This window comes from Corvus kubaryi, unplaced genomic scaffold, assembly GCF_017639235.1.
Source record: "Corvus kubaryi isolate FWS band 111438036 unplaced genomic scaffold, C.kubaryi_AGA036_p1.0 37387, whole genome shotgun sequence".
NCBI classification, from domain to species: domain Eukaryota; kingdom Metazoa; phylum Chordata; class Aves; order Passeriformes; family Corvidae; genus Corvus; species Corvus kubaryi.
Genome location: NW_024581129.1, coordinates 9,722,142 through 9,741,088, shown reverse-complemented (window position 1 = coordinate 9,741,088; position 18,947 = coordinate 9,722,142). Strand labels below are relative to the sequence as shown.

Genomic DNA, 18,947 nt, shown 5'->3' with positions numbered 1-18,947 from the left:
TGCTATGGAAACCAGTTTTTGGCCAGAGAGGCCAAAGACAGTAGCTGACTGGAAAACCAGAGCTCATATATAGAACCAACATAAAAGGAATTTTCAAGGAATCACAGTTCCGTGTTCATAGTACAGTATCAAAATCCATAGGGACTTGGCAGCAATGTCCATGAGCGTTAGAGAGCATGGCCCTCAGTGAATAAGCACCAGCCCATTCCTGAACCGTGCAAGGCAGAACTGCAGGAACATACTTTGGATAAGTCTCAGGAGCCCTCAGTTACCAATGTTGTGCCTTCCATTGTGCATACACACTCACATAGCATTTCCTCAGCAACTCCACCAAGGTTTGCGGCTCTTTATGCAAACCTTTCTATGTCTATTATGAAACTGATTTCCTGTAGGAAAGTAGAACTGTGATATTTTGGAAGATGTTTTGAACATAAAAGCTCTGCCTTTTAGAGTGCAGGGGTGTGTTTTTTCTCTAGAGCTTGTTTTAAAATGTGTCTGATCAAACCTTTCCTTACTTCCTCACCTCAGAAACTAGCTGTGCTTCAAAGTCCTCCAGCATCCTTCCACACCTACATTTCCAGTATCACCTACCATAGTTCTTCCCAAATGCTATGACGAGCCTCAGTAGTGCAGCATGAACACTACAGGTGAGGCACACCAAGATAACACACTGCAATGCTGCTGGGTCACACTTGCATCTTCCGCAGAAGGTCATTTTCTTAAGTGAAGTTAGGAATTCAAAAGGTTCAGAATTTCCAGTCTAGTAGAGGCAAAGACATTATGGCCTCAAATATTTGTGGTCATTCAGAGTCTCTCTGGACTTTGGGCATGCATTCTCAGAGAGCTGACGGAGCAAGACTCAAAAGGAGAGAAAGACTGAGCATGCAGACTAATTAGCATGAGAAATGAGGGAATCTTTTAACTAATAGAAGATAGAATACTAATTAATAAGAAACCTATCTAACTTGTAGCCAATGAACATTAATGCCTTTGTTTGCCAAAATGTATTAATAATGAAAAGTTCTAATAGCTGTGGTGCTGGTTTTGTGAATTTGCCACCCAGCCTCCCTTTCTGTGCAGAACTGCAAATAAATCAAATACCTTGACTCTGTGTGGGGTTGGCCTCTCCCACACCAGATGAAACAAAACATTTTGGGACAACAAAGGCATGGATGAAAATACAGGAGGAAATCCTCAGGATACAAATTAAGATAGTTCATGTGAGGGCAAAATACTGACCTCTATCATCACATGCATTCAAATTAATGCCAGGAATTAATATTTTACGTGTAGAAAACCATAGAATGGCCTAGTATCAGTTATGCTGGTTCTTCCAATACTACTGAGCATATTCTGTCCCCTCCTTTGGTAGTAGGGTAGTGTCCCAGTCAACATCAAAGCAAAGAAGCTTATGGCCACCTTAGGCAGTTCCCAGATGTCTCCCAGCCTCTCTTTTTCCAGTCTGCATTTCTTCTAAGACCACCTTTATAGACTACTCCATTAGGTGAACCATGATTTGCTCCAGCAATTCTTTTCTGCTCTTTCCAAGCAGCTATGAGTGTTGTACAAAAATTACAGTCAACCAGTGTTTGCTGCAAACGTGCACTGGAATTACAGTAATAAGCTGAACTCTTGTTCCCCAAACTGTTGTTCTTGATGTGTATAGAGATTGCCTGATGGATTTCGGCCTCAGAAGCTGCTAAAGAAATCTGTTTGCCGGGCTGCTGAAGGAGTTTATCATTTGAGGGGTTGTGCTGCACATTAGAATAGGGCTAACAAACAACCCTCTGAAATTTTCTTTGATTTTCTTATGCAGTGATTGTTTTATTCTCCTATCAAAACAGAGCACTAAACCAGAGAATCTGTATTTGTGCAGCCTTTCATTATTTTCTGCTTTGAATGCTGTTATTCTGAGATGTTGCTTTTTTTCTAAAGTGCACAGAGGAATTCCAACACAGCCTGGATGAGAGAGAGCCTGAAGAGGCTGGTGTCCTGCAGCACAGATCAGGCCCCATGTCTGTAAATACCAGGAGAAGATCAGCTGCTCCCAGGAGGGAAACAGCTTTGTCTCTTCTCAGTGTGCATGTTTCCATGGAACCTGGTGGAAGTGGATCTCCTCTGCAAAGACAAAAGTCTTACACAGGTGGGCAGCTGCTTTGCTCGTAGGAGCTGCTGCCTTGTGCAGAAGCCATTTCTTGCTGGCAGCTGGTTAAAATCTCGCCTTAACTGAAGCAGGGAGTCTGGATATCACTGTATTCATCAAATCCTCTTTCCCTACCCCTTCAGACTCTGGTGGAACTTTTCTTAAAAGCTATAACCAATGGAATAATACTACAAAAAGTATTTGTTCATTCTAGAGTACAGTCTCTTTTATAATTAATTTCTGATTTATGTAGGTCAATGCATGAAAACTAAGCTAGTAATCTTGCAGATCACCACAGAAGCAGCTATAGGCATCATGAGAGGAACACTCATGAATGAACTTGGTTTTCAAAAGGTTGTTTGTCTTACACAGGTAGGCATGGCAAGGTAAGTGAAGATTAGATGAATAAACATTCTGTCGGATGCTGCTACATTGTGAACACCATGTGTAAGCCCGACAAGCTCCTGTTTCATAGAACATCCTACTTGTCATTTTCAGCCAATGGCAAGAGACGCTTGCATGAGAGGCAAAACTAATTTTGTATTGGTAGATTCTGTGAACATGGGAAAGACACTTTCACTTCTGTTACACCAAGTGGAGCTGCAGGGTAAGTGCCCACATGCTGCTGGCTTTATTCTTACTGATGGATTGTTTAACAGCATGGCTTTGGAACAGATTTGAACTGGAATGAAACAGGAGTTGAAGAATTTGGGAAGCAATAGAAATTGTTACTGTCAGCTCTCATCCAGTTCTGGCTTCCAACCAAATAAATTGATCTTTTCCTAATTAGTGACAAGATCAAGCTCTTCTTAGCAGGGACAAGTAACCAGTAAAGGTAACACTGCTAGTTATACTGGGGCTGCTAGAAGGGAGGTTCCTCTTAATTTTCCTCTTTGGAATTCCCCCTCTGAGTGTTCTGATTCTTGTTATTTCCTCCTTTCTACTGTCGCTTTCTGTTAGCCCTGGGCAGGGCTGGCAGTTCTCATCATTTTTTGGTACTGAATCCAGAGTGATAGAGCAGGAACTGTCCACTTTCTTAAGGTCAGTTTTTCTTCAACCCTTGAATGCATGCTTTTTTCATGGTAAATTCATCTTACCTTGCTTTTTGTACATATTTGTAGTTGAAGTGTGTCAGTATTTGGACTTGTGTTGCTTGAAATACTAGTAGGATGATGTCTGAATGTGGGTGAAATTTCAGAGAATTTTTTGTGATTTTGTTTTGTGGCTAGTCCTGCTACTTGCTGAAAAAGTTGCTGTAGTTTGTTTCGGACTTTGTTAAGAATTTTCTTCTTTTGTAAAAATGTTGTGCCTATGGAAAGCGAAACTGAGAATCATTGAAAGAAGCTGGCTTATTTCCATTTTTTCACAAATCTGGCAAAACAACCTAGAGCTTTACTTTCCCCTTGAGCTGGGCTGAAATTCTGTCTTGAAGAAAGCCATTGCATTAAAATCTAGACAAGTATCTGCTGTGATGCTTTACTTTATCTTACTGCTGGGATGGGAGAGCTGGGCACAGCTGTGACGCAGGAGGCAGTAATGGACATGAAAGGCAAATTCTGCTCTAAATTACAGCTCTGACACCTGCAGGGCACTTATTACAGCTCTGCCTGAACTTGTCCATCTCCAGCAGCAGATGAGTAACATTGTTGGTTCTGAGCTAAGCTCATTGAAAGGCAAAAACTCATTTTGCCTGATATTTATGCTTTTTTAAACTTCTTTAAACTCATCTCTAAGGGAGACAAAGAATAATGTGGCTGGATATAGATATGGGGTTTTTTTCAGCACCATCTCTGTTTTTCTTTCATTTTAGACTATGAAGTCTGTGGAAAGTAACACCATTCCATCAGAAAGATAAAGACTTTTAGCAATAGTAGTATCTCTTCTTGAGCTGGGTAATAAAATAGAAAAAGTTAAACTGGCTTTTCAGTGTATAAGTTTTTTACAGACCTGAAATAGAAACGGAAACCTTCAAAGCTAAATATAAATTGATGTGCATTACCTGCATTTTATAAATAATTAGGGCATTTCTGAAAGGAAAAATCTCTGTGGTACCTATGGAGCAGAGGAATTGTCAGTCATTTATTTGGGGAGAGGAAAAGGAGGTAAGTGATTGGAACATGGAGGGAATTCCATCCTTCCTCACTGCTGGCTTTCCTACCTCCCAAAGAACCTTGTCCTAAAACATTGACTGCAGCAAAAGCCAGGAAACAGCCCTGCCTTTGGGGGAGTGCCTTGTGCCCCTGACATGACCCTGGGGGGGGGGCAGAGAAGATGAGAGAAAACTTTCTAAAGTTGGTGAAAGAAAACAAGGCTATAAAATTGTGGCCAACAATACTGAACTTTTCAGTATTTGAAAGTACTTTTAAATCAAAGTACCGATGTTTCACTGGACTCCTTAGTTACAGCTTGATATAGCCTGCTTTTTGTCAGCTTGTTCACTCAGACTCATGTGTAGCACTTAATGGGTCTGGGGTATTGCAGGAAAATAGGATTTGTTCAGCAATCTTTGTATTTAATTTTTCAACTTGCTGTCTTCACAGCAGTCCCACTCTCTAATTTTTCTGTAGTCTAGAACTTGGAATGTTATGAAAGACTTGGATGTTATGTCATCCTCTGGTTAAAAATGTGTGATTTGCATGGCACTACTACTCTTTTCTATGAATTGTCCTCAGCTTCCTAAACTGGTCCAAAAGTTAAATTGGAGGGGGATTTCCTCTGTTCCTAAAATGACTTTACAAATTTTCGTTTTCTTAACCTCTGTACTCATGTGGGAGATTTATTGCCTGTTAGTTCATATGTCAACAGAGGTTTGGGAAGGAAAGCCCCTGACAACTCTCCTCAAATCTCCTCTCCTTTACCTTTTGGCCTTTATAATCCTTTTTTCTCTTAGATAACATTTGATTTCAATTACTAACAGACCCCATGGCCTGGAATCTTTAACATGTTGACCCTTTAAAATATAAGACAAGATGAAATAAAATTATTTGGGAAAAATAACGAATCAAAATTACCTCCATTACGTTTAGAAATCTAAAATGCCCCATCTAGCTCTTATGATTAATATGTGATTTAAGTGAACATCTGCTCCTTCTTTGTTCTTGTACAGAGATGTTCACTGTTTCTTTCACTACTTCTCCAGAATTTTTAATTCATATGGTATCACTGGAACTCTAAAAGAGCATTGAAAAAAAGCATTGTGAGTCTTGGAAGTGAACCATATTATTATGCCAGATATGCAGGATGCAGAGCTAAACCAAATGCATCCTAAGTAGAGACCTGGCAGTGTCAGGTGTGCCCAGTCACTGCAGAGGTGGCACAAAGAGCACGTGGGGCTGCCAAGTGTGGCCATGCAGCCAGAGCGTATCGGCTGCTGGGGAAAGGAGGTGTTATTTAAGGATTTAAAGAACAATATTTGTCTTAACCAGTGTCCAAACTACAAAGGATTGAACTCTCTGAATGGCATGGAAATACATTTGGAAGTACGTCCTGTCTCGCCCCCACCCAGCACATGCCCTTTGCGCGTGGAAGCCTCGCAGGTGGCCCTGGGGACTCCTGTCCTGAAGGTCCCTGCAGGCTCTGCCTTGCTCCTGCTGAGAGCTGGCTCTGGCCTTCACAGCCCTAACACAGAAATTATCACAAAATTTTTTAGTCCTCTGGCATGAAACTGTGCCAGACACCCATTTTGGCAGCATTGAGTCTCATGAGACCCCAAAGGGAATGTAATATCAGTAAACTAAGTTAAAATTATGTATGAAACAACAGAGGAAGTGCTGAGCAGTACAGAGCTTATTCACCCTTCACCTCAGACGGGACTGCTGAGATGCTGTGACAAAAAAAGCGGAAACTCTGAGAAAGGAGACGCTGTTGTAAACAAGCTTGGTAAACGCCTGGTTTCATTTTGTGTGCTTCAGTTACAATATGCAGCAAAACACTTGCTGTCCCTGACATGTAATTTTCCTTGCCTCTGACTCCTCTCCATGTAGAAATTTCCATCTTTCAAAAACTTGCTTCTTTATTCACAGTGTATTTTCCATGGTGGAGCTATCTTTTTAATGCAGCAGAATACAGCTGCTATTAAAAATTTGTTGATTCAGATACCAAAAGAAATCCCAGGATCCTAAATCCAGTGTAGTCAATAGAGAGACAGCTATGTAAAGATTTGTGTCAAAACCAAAAAATGAAGAAAAAATACCAGAGCTGAAGGCCAGTCAGACTCATGAAGCAAAAAATGGCAAGCAACCAAGTTCTTCATTTTTGAAAGAATGGCAATCTTCATCTTGTTAAGGTAGAAGAGTATGTTTCTCTCACTCCTGTGCACCTGAGCGATACCATCTTTTACATTCTAATTTTAAGCTCTGTAGCCAGACCTGACTCTGGCAAGACTTTCCCTTGGTTGCTTCCTGACTTCTTGACCATTGTATTCCATTACTTAGGTATTTATCCATAGAGAGATGCTATTGAAAGAAAAGTTAAAAAATAGAAAAGCTCTTATGACTATGAATTAATTAAAGCTTAGTATTTCCATGAAGATTAAGTAGGCCTACTCAGTTTCTTTCCCTAGGATGTGCCCTGTTCTTTGTGTGCTGTAATCAAGCAGTTTGGCAATCACTGAACTTGGAATGATAGATTTGGCTGTCTTGCATTCCCCTTAAGCCTTCTGCCCAATTTCTTCTCTGACTCTAACCCCAAAATTGTATTGGCTTATTCTTCAACAGCTTTGTTCACACAGTTGGAGGCTCAGCATTCTGAAAGGCCCTGTTTAATTTGTCTCAATTCAAAAAACGGGAGGCGCAAAACAAAGTGTTGCAACAAACTGAAAGTTTAATCTGGTGTGTTTGTAACCTCATTCTTGGTTCTTATGTAGGTTTCTCAATTTCTGCTTTCCATTTATAGCATGTCAGGCAATAATACCAAATTTTTGTAATCTTGGTAATGTAGTGAGGCCATAAAACATGAAAAAGGAGAGCTATCTTAGTGCAGGCTATTTCTACTCATGGAAGCACACCATGTTCACCTGCTTTTCAAACTTCTGGCTCTAGATTTTGGCATTTTCTGCAGCAAAATGCAGAAATATCCATTTCCCAGCTGTTCAGAGGGACAACCCCAGGGAGGGGTAAGAGGAATGAAGATGAGTTTATGAGCACGTGGTACTGTGTGATGAGGTCTGCTCTGCCTTCTTTCATCACAGCTGTAGTGTTAGCTGTATTTCTCTTTTACCGTGTTGCAGGTAGGTTTCATGGTACAGCAGTTGCTCCATGTTTGCACACCTCAGGAACAGAGACAGATGCAACCAGGGACATCAGTGGCATTCTGCTAAGGGCAGAGTATTTGAGAGCCATTTATTAGATATTCTTCATTGCAAAATATCGTGCTTGATGCCAAGCTGAAACTTTCCATGGTTGCGGTGTGTGGATACCTATTTCAACAAGATATAGTCTGAAAAATTTACTGGGTTTTCTTTTCATCCTGACATTTCAGCATTATGGTGGAGTAAGTCATTTGGATCACCAGCCCAGGTGGCATTCACACCAGTGATCTGTAAATACTGAAGAGCCAATAATTGGGTTTGAAATAATTGGATAAAGATGATGAATAAGTAACATGTAGGTTTATTCTATACTTGTGGAATATCCAGGAGGAATGTTTGAACTGATTCTAGTGTCTGTTGCAGTAACTGGAAGATAATAGAAGGGAATTTACAATGATGTGGAGGAAAAGATAAACTTTATCAAGAAATGTAGCTTCTGGATTCTTCCCTCATATTCACTGTAGTCTTCTAATTTCCCTGTTACCTGCTGGATTTGTGTATCATTTACATCCTGATAAGATATACAGGGGTTGCCACTTGTTCAATACTTGGCACTTTTGGTCCAGGTGGTCAGACTGCAGTATCCCACTCCTCTCACTGGAGTAAAAGATAGGTGAGTCTCACTGCAGGCTGTCTCTGGATCTGTAAGTAGCTCAGGGTTATAATTCAATGCAGGTCTTGGTAAGAAATGCCAGCTCTCGAGCTTCAGGATCTGTCTTGCCAACAGAAAACCACAGCGCAGGACTTGTTTTGACTGACAAAAGCTGTGGCTGTGTCATAGCTAACTGCTGTGTAATTTCATTTCAGACAAAGACAAACCATGGATTCAGTATTTGTGCCTGAAAATGGCTACCTTGATTTACTGCACAGTGATATCGATCCCTTGCATCTGTGTGCTTTCCTTGATCCTAAGCCATCCGGAGACGAAGAAGGTGACTTCTCTACCGGTTAGTAAAACACTAAAAAATGCTTGATTGGTTTAGTCCTCATGCTGTAAGTTATTGCCGTCTCCTCTCAGCTACAAAGCCATGTAATGGCAGTTTGTCATGGTGACTGAGTTAAATTCTACAGGCACTTGGTGTCAGGATATGGTAACTTTTGTGTCTGTACATACAGTGACTGCTTCCAGAAACTATCATGTTTTCAAACTGTACATATTTATAGCATCCTGCTCAGTCAGTCTAAGAAAACACACTGTACTGTCACTCATCAGGGCATGACAATGTCTTTCATTTGGATATCATTCCTGAAAGTATTTTATTTGAAAATGTTCCTGTCATAAGCTGGCTAAGTGTAATTGTCAACACCTCTGTGGCTTGAAGCCAAAAGTTCTGCAAAACAGAGACTTTTAGATGAGTTTGTGATGAAGACAGTCCACAAGCAAACAGCATTTCATTGCCTTCTGAGATCCTAAGGCACCAAAACAATGGACTTGCATTACCAGATGCCATTTTCCAGCTCTTGCGGGCACAGTGATTTTATGATTTTTATGAAGAGGAGACGGCAGAAGGGCCAGGGTGTAAAGATGATAATTTCTTGCACTTCAGTTTCTACAGATAATCAGATCAGAAGATTGCCCTGGCTCTTAAACTTTGTGCTCCTGAATTTGCGGACTTTCTGCTCTCCCTGAGTACTATTTTAAAAGTATGAAAGTATATCTGTGGTATGGTGAATTAGCTGAGCTTATTTTAAACAAATGAGCTAGACCGTGGATTGAGAGTGGCAATGAGAGGAGAAGAACTGATGCATGTCAGATATGAAGTCTCATAGCTCCCAAATAGGTGGAAAATGTTACCAAATTGGAGCATTGTGTCTTTCATGAGTGACCAGTGCCAGTAGGCACACAGGCAAATCAGTGGAGAACTGAGCACCAGAATCTGGAATCATCTTTGTGATTGATCATTTCCCAGGTTGGGCTTTTCCCTCTCAGCTTCTGACTGTTAAAAACAGCTGCAAGAGTGTTTTTTACTCTTGCTCAGTGACTTGCTCCACTTGCTCAGAGACTGAAAGTAGGATGAATTAGGGGTCAAGCACTGACTCTTGTGCTATCACAGGTGTTTCACTGGTTGGAATACTTTTTAGCCTTAGCAATGTTGGAGATGATGTAGGTAAATCAAACATCATCAGGACATGACACCAGTTACTGGAAGCTGGGCATCTCTGCTGTGAAGGTGTTAGCATGGTCCCTGGCAAGATTTTAGCCTTGGCTAACTAGCAGCTTCACAGGCAATTTGCAATGCAGTTCAGGGATTAGAATGGACGCAGCATTGTTCTGAACAGGGGATCTGGATGATACCACCATATCCTGAAGGATAAGAAGGTTTAATAGACTGCATGGGTCTGGGCTTTATTGTCATAGAATGGATTCAGGAAGTATTTTATTTACTAGGAGAGAGAAGGTCTCAGAATTTAGCAAAAGAAAAGTGCTGACTTCTAGGAGACCATGAATTACTGAGAATTCAGTTCTGTTCCTCCTTAGCCAACATACAATGAAAAGCCAAAGCCTTCTGCTGAAGTAACAAATTTGCTTGTTCTGCATGTCCTGCTATCTGGCTTTTTTACTGCTTGGTTATGGCATTCACTGAGACAGTGCATATTCCTTTTTAACTCTAGATCTTGAAGTTGATGCCAGCAGCTATGAACAGTTAAATAATGTGGATTTCCCATGTGAAAATGGAGATGCGTTGTACCCCTGTTCCAACACCACAGATGCATATGCTAAAATAGGTATGAAAGCAATTGTTGTTTTTTAAATAATTATTTTACAATCACTTGCTATAGCGATTTCTTACAAATTCTATTCTCCATCTGAAGCCATGGCATTTACTCAAGTAGCCTTTCCCTCATGCATGGTAGATCTAATTTAGAGTACCTGAACCTGTGCGTTGTGGGGAAACTGATTAACAGTAGTTTGTGGTTGTTGGGGGAAAATCTCTCTATTAATGTCTCCTTTTGCTTAACATTTCCTGTCTCAACTTCTCCTTTCTTGTGATCTTTATTTCCTGAACAACAAGTTACAAGAAAAACTTAATTTAACTCTTCAATTTTACTTACACTGCAGAGTTCTGTTAATGAGAATAAGAATACAAGAGTTTTGCTGTGACGTTTACTGTATCATTACTGTGTTCCTCTTTTTTTTTTCCTTTGTTGCTAGCTGAATTAGTAGAATATGTGCTCAAGGATCAGCAGGAGAAGCAGGTCGAAGACATTTTTGGTAAGATCAATACGGCAAAGACTTATTTTCTCCATGATAATGTTCTGGCTGACATGTGCTTCATCCCCCCAGTTTGAACACAAGTAAAGTTTCTATATATCTGGTATCTTCTTTTTTCCCTCTGGATACAGTGTCCCAGGTTTTCCTTGGAAAACTGAGGATTTTATGCATTTTTGCAGGCCTTTCTCAAAGATGGCAGTTTTGTCTCTGACCAAGCTGCTGATCATGTCACCATAGCCATAGAATATGCACAGCTTAATTGTCCAGTGCAGTAATACCCTCAAGTAGCATCACACTTACTCTGAGCACAACAGGGATGATACACAGAAGTTCCCAGAACACTTTGCATGTGTATAAATACAGTTCACACACACTGATTTCTGTCCAGGATGCACAGAACTGCCTGAGGAAGCGTGTCAAGTTTTACTTCTCACCCTGATCAGTACATCAATGCTGTAATATATATATAGAAAATATATTTTATATATATATTATATTTTTATATATAATAAATCAGTCCTTCATCCATCCTTGACCAGAGACATTGCTTAGCTTGTGGTACCAAATTGTTGTTTTGATAACAGCACAAATACAGCTATTTGCTATTCCAGAACAGATATATCAATAGGTGGCTGTTGAAAAATCCATAGAGTCAGAAGATTCACAGAATATCTGTATAGCCTGTTTTATGTTTGAGCAAAATAATTTGGATTAATTTACCAAAGGTCAGTCCTTCCTTAGAATAATTCTGGCTGCAGGAAGCTCACATGGCTTTTCAAATGATTTGTACTGCTCCCTGGTGTGTTTAAAATTTGGGGGGGTTTTGCACTTAATGGCAATATTTTTATTTGTTTTAGAAAAAAACAGGATACAATATTAGTACTTAACTATTTTCCAGTAAAAGTATGGTATGGATAACTTCACAGTTCTTGCAACACAGGGTATGAAATCTTTTTAGAACTCTGTCTCTTAAAGGATCTAATCCCTTTAGTACATAAATTGAGTAGTACTGAGATCACACTGTGGTACAGCTGCGATTTTTTATCCTTTGCTCATCATTAGAGCATTGAGAAGTAGTTATGTTTTATTAGCCACTGAATTTATAGCAGTAGATTAATAGTTTGCAGTTCAGAAATTAACACAGGGTGACAAAGTTGCATTCTGAGCTCTGTGGGCTTTCTAAAATCATATGGACCTGGATACATCTTTTATTGCATGATTTGGTTTTTATTTGGAGCATATCTCATCTTTGCTTTCTGTTGGTGTGTTTCTCTTGTTTTTACTTCTCTCTGTAATTTTTTAGGAGAACAAACATTTACATTTGGCCATATTTCATGTTTTTAGCAGGGAACCTTATTTTGGATGACATTGCTGCTGAAAACACTGAGAAATTTCCTGACATAAAGATGCAGACATGTCTTAAACGAAGTAAGTGTAAAACAGTGAGATTTGAAAGGCTTTGTGCCCGAGTTCTAAACTTGCATTACAACCCCTTGGCTTTAGCAGAGCCCCAATGCACTTGTCATGCAGTTCTTCACTGACACCACATGTGCTTCCTCTGTCTTTGTTCACGCTCATGGGCTGGAACTGAAAGCAGCTCTTCCAAGCGTAGAATTTACAGTTCGCAGAATTTGTTGTCCTGTAACATAACATTAAACATGTTATATTTCTTTGCATATTTGTCATCCTCATGACAGTGTTGACTTTGTTTTCAGTGTATCTGTAGCTTAGCGAGCATTGGCTGAACAATTGCCTCTTTAATAGCAGGAACAACAGCAAAAATCTTTGGCACAAAAATCTACAGCCTAATTAAAACTTCACAGTCAGAGTGAAATAACATGAGGCTTTTCACATTCATTTTTATACACTAGACCTGTACAGTTCTGAAACAGCTGAATTGAAACTGATAACACCCCCTTCTACTTTAAAAAGTTAAAATAAGTTTCATGGGGTAAACTTAAAATTACCAAAATTTTGTCACTTACTATGACCTTTCTATTTTTCAGCCTTCTTAGGCTCTGCAGAGAGTTACTGTGATGCTTCAGAACCCAAATATAAGAAAATTGGTAAGTCACTGGCTGAATAGGAAAAGGCTATTAAACATATATTGTCTCATGTTTCAAAATATCATCCTCTGTTAGGCATTGTAACTAACTTCTAGAAAAGGTTTGCTCTCATAGATTTGGTGATTTTGATCATCATGCATTTTCATGCTTCTGCAAAAATCACATTTTTATATTCCTCTGATTAATTCATGATATAACAAATCTATGTCCTCTTATCTGCAGATATTAAATTGTGCATCTTAGCATCAGTTACATGGTAGCCTAGGAAAAGTTGGATCCTTATGCTTCAAAAGTACATGTTCCTGCCAGGTGATAGGAAAATTACTTGCTTAACATCAGCAAAGGCATAGTTGAGCTTTCCTAAATCCACATGAGAGAAGAAAGCAAAATAGTGGAGAAGTGGGTCAGCGCCAAATTTTGTAAATTTTATCAAGTACACCTGTTTTTTCACTGGATTTTTGGAAGATGTCTGACTTGGAACAAAGAGGATCAAACCCAGGAAATGCAAAGCTATGAGCTGAGTCATGTTACCCATCATGTTCCGCATGTCCTGGGTTTGATCCTCTTCTTCCAAGTGTGACATCATCCAAAAATCCAGGGAAACATCCTGGTGAAAATAATAACTGTGAAGAGATGATTTCTTGGCCCAGTCCATGCTGTAAAGTCCTTTAAACCAAAGAAAGAAAGGGAGAAAGGGAAATTTCTGGGTTTTGCACATTGTTTGACCATCTACAAGACAACACCTGGGGCCAGCAGGCAGGCTAGAACTTGTTCCTTAGGTGTAAACTGCTGCTTACCCAAATGTAGCCTAAAGGGATATTTCAGGCAGAGCTAAACCAGCAAAATACTCTTCCAAAATCCATGTGAGAGCAACCAGTTGTGACTATTTTATATTGTGTTTTGAATGGACCTATTACTCATTGTATGCCAGCACACCTCACAAGCCTCCTAAGGGGAACTCTGACTGTATCAAACCCTAGGGGCCATGTACATGTCAGGCAGGGCAGCCAAACCAGTGTGTAATCTAGAGATTCATCCAGAGTGCTTGGATCTTGGGACTGCACCTCAGCACAATTCAGGTAAGGAACTGGCATAGACTGCATGAAAGTCATAGAGAACATACATGTGCACCATGACTGTGACCCAAGCTGGTTTTTCAGTGTTCTTATGGAGTTCTGAGGGAGTGATGAGGGAGGATTGAGCAGAATTAGCTGTGAAAAAATATGTTTGCTAGCTCTGGGAAGGTTATCAGAGTTTTTACTGAACTGGTGCCTGCTAGTTGTAGCTATTTAGACACAGGTGAAGCTCCTGGCAGTTAGTACCCATTAAAAGTACTTTCTATTTGCTTAAGTTCCTTTACTGATTTGGCACTTTTAAAAGCCCTTTCTGCCACACCAACAATAATAGTTTACCATAAGGAAATGGCACATCAGTTCCAAATGCCTCACCCTCCAGAACCTGCATTCCAGTGGGAAGTATCATTACAGAGCTAACAGGTGCTTTGTAAAGCTGCACCTATCCTTTTGCTGGAAGTCCTTAGAATAGGAGAAGAGAAGGTTTCTCTACTGTCCTTGACCCAATGAAGGTGCTGAGGAAGGAACATATACATAATTCAGTATAAGTACTGGGTAGAAAAAATCCAAATGACAAAAAGATGAGCTACTTGACAAATTCAGGGGTTTATTTAACCTGTCACAAGTGTCACAGGATGATCCTGCAAAAGCAAATGCAGCAGCTCTTCAGAGGTGTAAGACTACTTACAGTAAAGAGAATAATGTGTATTAGAGTTCAAAGTAGTAAGCCAAGGATTATATTCTTCCAAAGGAATCGAATGAAATAGTGGCACATACCCCAGAAAGGTTTGTAGCTCCTGATAAAAACATCAGACCACAGAAAGTGATGAAATACAGACTTACTTGTTGCAGCTAGATAGGAGAGGGAAGGAAAAAGCAAATCCAGTTCTGAGAACAGGGGTGTGGCAAAACCAAGGAAACTAGCAGACTAATTCAAATAAGCAAGTGTGTCTTACTTGATTTGTAAGAATCTTTTGGTAGGCAGATGAAATTGTACAATGCACAAGTCTCTCTCCCCATTTGTCCTGTTCTTGGAGGGAAAAATGTGCTGCAGACAAGATGCATCTTTAAAAACTCTTTGGGAGACACTTAACACACACTAGTTGTCCTTACAAGCACTGTAGTGTCTAAGTAGGGAGTCAAGGTCCCCAGTTTATTGCTCTTGGGCCTCTCTACTCTTGTGCAATATTGAGACAACAAACTGTGCTTGGAAAATTGGTACAGCTAGTGTAAGACCTTGTTATGTCTTATCTGTCAATCATCCATGTGTAAGATCATGTACATCTAGAAATAAGACAGACCAGGAAAGATGAAGAAAAAGAAAATTTAAACAGTGAACTACTGAGAAGAAAAAGTTATCTACTACAGAATTTAATAAATACATTTTAGATTTTGAAAGCTAAATACTTTCCAGAAAGCTATTGTAAATTGTTCTTGCTTTTGGAAAATCAAAACACAGCTGATCAGAATCAAGTGGTTTATCGTATTTACTGAGACCTCTTCTTTGGTTCCTTTAACTTCTACCAATGAGACAACTTTTTTCCTTTTGTTTTGCTGTTTTATTTTAAAGTGGAAGTCCCTGCAGTGTCTGCAGGGGATGGCAGTTTCTTTGCTATGCCTTTCAACAGCCATCCCGTGAGCTGCACCTCCCTAACTAACCAGCACATGTCCTTTTCTGTTCCTGCTGCCCATGGACTGGAAAGAAGCTTCATAATTTCTGGTACGTAGAGTACAGCTGTAGGTGTGCACTTGTGCACAGGCTGATTTACACAAGGGGAAAACTCTTATAAATCTTGACATTGATTATGAGCAGTGGCAGAAAAAACGGGTATGGCAGCTGTTTCAGTCAAGCACTTAAAAGTGTGGCACTCACTAAAAGATTGAAAAATATTCAAGGGAATTGCCCCTAATGAAATAAAATTAATCTTTCATTTAAGTGGTGCAGGTTATAAGAGAATAGTTATTTACTATATGCTAATCTAAGTAATTACTTGTCTTAAGAACAGGAAGTCACAAAATTTTTGCTAATGAGCTTTAACTTAGTTCCAATTTCTTTTTCACCCAGAGGTTTGTAAAGGACTGAGGGATAATTACATTTGCAACAGTAGAGCAAAATCTAGGCTGTGATTTAGCTCATAAAAGCTGAGCAGTAATCTCACTGATGGGCTGTGTAGCCACCTGGTCTGGGCCATGCTGGGTAGCAGAGGGTGCTCATGGTACACTGAGAAGAGCTAATGACAAAGGCCCAGTTCAAGACCTTTCTCTGCTAAATCTGTGCTGGTATGGAACCAACAGCAGTGTGTAAGTTGGAAGCCTTGAAGTACCTGAAGCAAGCCGAAACAGCATAAAGTAGCAGAAGAAATTCTGTCCCACCTACAGAAACTCAGAGCTATGGCTGATTAAATTGCAAGCACTGAATCATCAAAAAACGTTCCCAGTGTGGGTTGAGAGGGAGGATGCTTGTACAGCTTGCATGATGTGCAGTTATGTGGGAAGGATGTAGTTCATAGGAAGGTAAAATTAATGCAGATACATACTATTTACACATTTTCTCTTTTCTGGATCTCTGGCTATACATTTACAGACTTTGCCCGAAGCACTTTTCCTTATAATGATAGAATTTCTCTTTAGACTATGAAAAGCAGTGACTCCTAAAAGCTGGGTAATCCCTTGTATTTCATGCTCATCATACCTTGTGAGTGTTTTTTCTTTAATGGATTCTATGAACCTTATGTGATCCTATGAATTCTCCACAGGGAAGTTTTGCCTAGAAGTGGCCAAAAAGGATAATTAGCTTTTAGAAAGCTTTTTCTTTCTTATAAAGCTCTAAAAACAGAAGAGTAATTATTCTGCACTCATTTCAGGATTGTCAGAACCTTTGACCTCAGAGTGCCTACCACTCGGTATGACAGGGTACCAAGAGAATCCAGGCTTTGCAGGTCCTCCTCAGCAGATATTTAACTTTGTTCTTGAAAATGCCACATCTGATGTTATAGTATATCCAGGTAAGAGCAATAGCCTTTCATCCACATAAAGAGGCATAAAGTGCTAAAAAATCAATGCTGCCAACAGCAGCATTGATTAAATTCAGTTACTGATAGCTATGATATGCTGAAAACTGTGCTTTGTTTCTTGCCAGTGCTGACATCTTCTATGGAAACATTCGTATCTCCAAGTTTTCCAGTTAATTTATGTGGTAAGTAGAAAATTGGGGGTTATATATGTACAGCACTTTGAACTGGGAGAGGAACCATATTGCTTCTACTTGAAGTCAGTTCTCCCCTCCAGGCTTTACTTATATTGACCTCATTGAGGAGAATAAAAATTGATGGCATTTCCTTCTTTGTATTGATCACTGGCTGCTTAGTCTGATCCAGAACAAAGTGCAGATAAGGGTTGTAGAGCTATAGGTTCAGCAGCCACTGTGTTTGCTATGACATCAGTTTCTGGAATAAGTCATGTTTAGTTAAAACAGTTCAAATCCCAGGGTGCTGGAGCACCCTCAGAAAGTGAGAGATGATCTGATGCTGGCATGGCCTGAGCATCTTAAATGCTTGGTGCTCGCAGCCAGACTGCAGCCAGCTCCCATGGAAGGAAGCCCCAAATCCAACATGATAACAACTTATTTAACTAAACAATAGTGTAGCCTAATGCACAGAGAGGATTATAAAGAAATCAGAGCCATGGTCAGGATAGGAAAGTCTCACTTCAGGTAACAAACTTTCCTGAGACACTTTTCTTCCAGCCCTCAGAAAGCTGTTGGAACCTGAAGTTTGATGTTGTTTCTGGTCCCTGTGCCCAGTACGGGGGTTTGTTGCCCTCTGGTGGCTTCCACCACCCCAAAAGCAAAAGTGTAACGTGGAGATAAGAGGCAAATATCCCTAGGTGTGGGGAAGTCTTTGTAAATTGTATATACAGTTTATGTGAATAAACAGTGCTGATAATTCCCACTGATTTACTGCAGCACAACACACGTATGCCACAAGCCTTGGAATTCCAAATGAAGCAGCAGAAGAATTAGCACGTAAGATGCCAAGCCAGTTTATTTTCCTTTTTTAAAAATTATTCACTCCTGACTGATTTGACCAGTTTCCCATCTAAATGTCTCATTACAGATTTTTTTTTTGTTCTTCCATTCTGTTTTCTTATTTAATAAAATAAACAGTAAATCAAAACCAGACACTTGCACAACTCTATTTAATATCTTTCTTACTGGAAGTCTGTGGTGCTTCCCTTTTAGAAGCAACTCTGAACTCAAACCATTCTGAAAGTTGCTGGTACACAGGGCAGGAATTAATTTCCAGATCTCTGAAACTCTAAGATTTGTATTTCTTTTAGACCACATTCTACATCAAGATGATCAAGATGATATTATGGTATGAAACACATTTGTACATATTTAGGGAGATTTATCTGGTTTGATTTGGGTGATTTTTTTGCACACTTCTGCTGTGTGTGGTTACAAGACTCTGAGGTTGAGTTTGTTACAGCCTCTGTCAATTTAAATTCTGTCTTGCATCTGCAAAACTCTTCCTACCAAAAGTTCTGTCAAAACTGATACTCTGCAATTATTAATGTGTAGAAAATGTGCTCTCTCTGAAAAATTCCCAGTTTCTTTATGTAAAGCACACACTTCATCTGACCCAAGTGCAAAAGTCTGCAGGAGTTTGGAAACAAACAGGTGAAAAGAAAGAAAATCAGACAGCAGCAGGATTTTGTCAGGGAGAGTAATGGGTAAATACTGTTGCCAACTGTCTCTTCTCTGTGAATTTCATCCTTAGTGCTTGGTTACAAGGTGTAGAATAACAATAGGAAGCTATTGCTTTTGAAGACATACAGAAGCACTATGTGTGAACATGAATTTTTCAAAACACTGACATTTGAAAAGAACAGTGGATGTCACCTGCTAATGGTAGAACTGCTTCATGCAACTGTCAGAACAGCTGTGGTTATGTTTGGTGCCATTCTGCCTCCAACAGTGCATATCAGCAGAATTCTACTTGAGGGAGAATTTTTTTTCATTTTCCTTGTAAAATTAACAAATTATCTCTCTTACTCTGAATATATGCTGCAATGAACTTGAAAATTTGCATTAATCTTATTGTTAAAATTAGTAAAGCTGAATCACTGATTATCTAGGCAT

General features: G+C 39.7%; 1 protein-coding gene across 1 annotated transcript in view; it reads left to right on the top strand.

The window, feature by feature from the left end:
- The first annotated feature begins 2,691 nt into the window (after window positions 1-2,691).
- Window positions 2,692-18,947, top strand: part of CIITA (class II major histocompatibility complex transactivator) — a 28,320-nt gene continuing 12,064 nt past the window's right edge. The window contains exons 1-10 of the mRNA XM_042037421.1: window positions 2,692-2,750; window positions 8,259-8,398; window positions 10,065-10,178; window positions 10,606-10,665; window positions 12,010-12,093; window positions 12,672-12,731; window positions 15,375-15,524; window positions 16,669-16,809; window positions 16,944-17,000; window positions 17,769-17,828. Coding sequence (XP_041893355.1) covers window positions 8,272-8,398; window positions 10,065-10,178; window positions 10,606-10,665; window positions 12,010-12,093; window positions 12,672-12,731; window positions 15,375-15,524; window positions 16,669-16,809; window positions 16,944-17,000; window positions 17,769-17,828 — 853 coding nt within the window. The 5' untranslated portion in view covers window positions 2,692-2,750; window positions 8,259-8,271. The remainder of the gene's footprint in view (window positions 2,751-8,258; window positions 8,399-10,064; window positions 10,179-10,605; window positions 10,666-12,009; window positions 12,094-12,671; window positions 12,732-15,374; window positions 15,525-16,668; window positions 16,810-16,943; window positions 17,001-17,768; window positions 17,829-18,947) is intronic.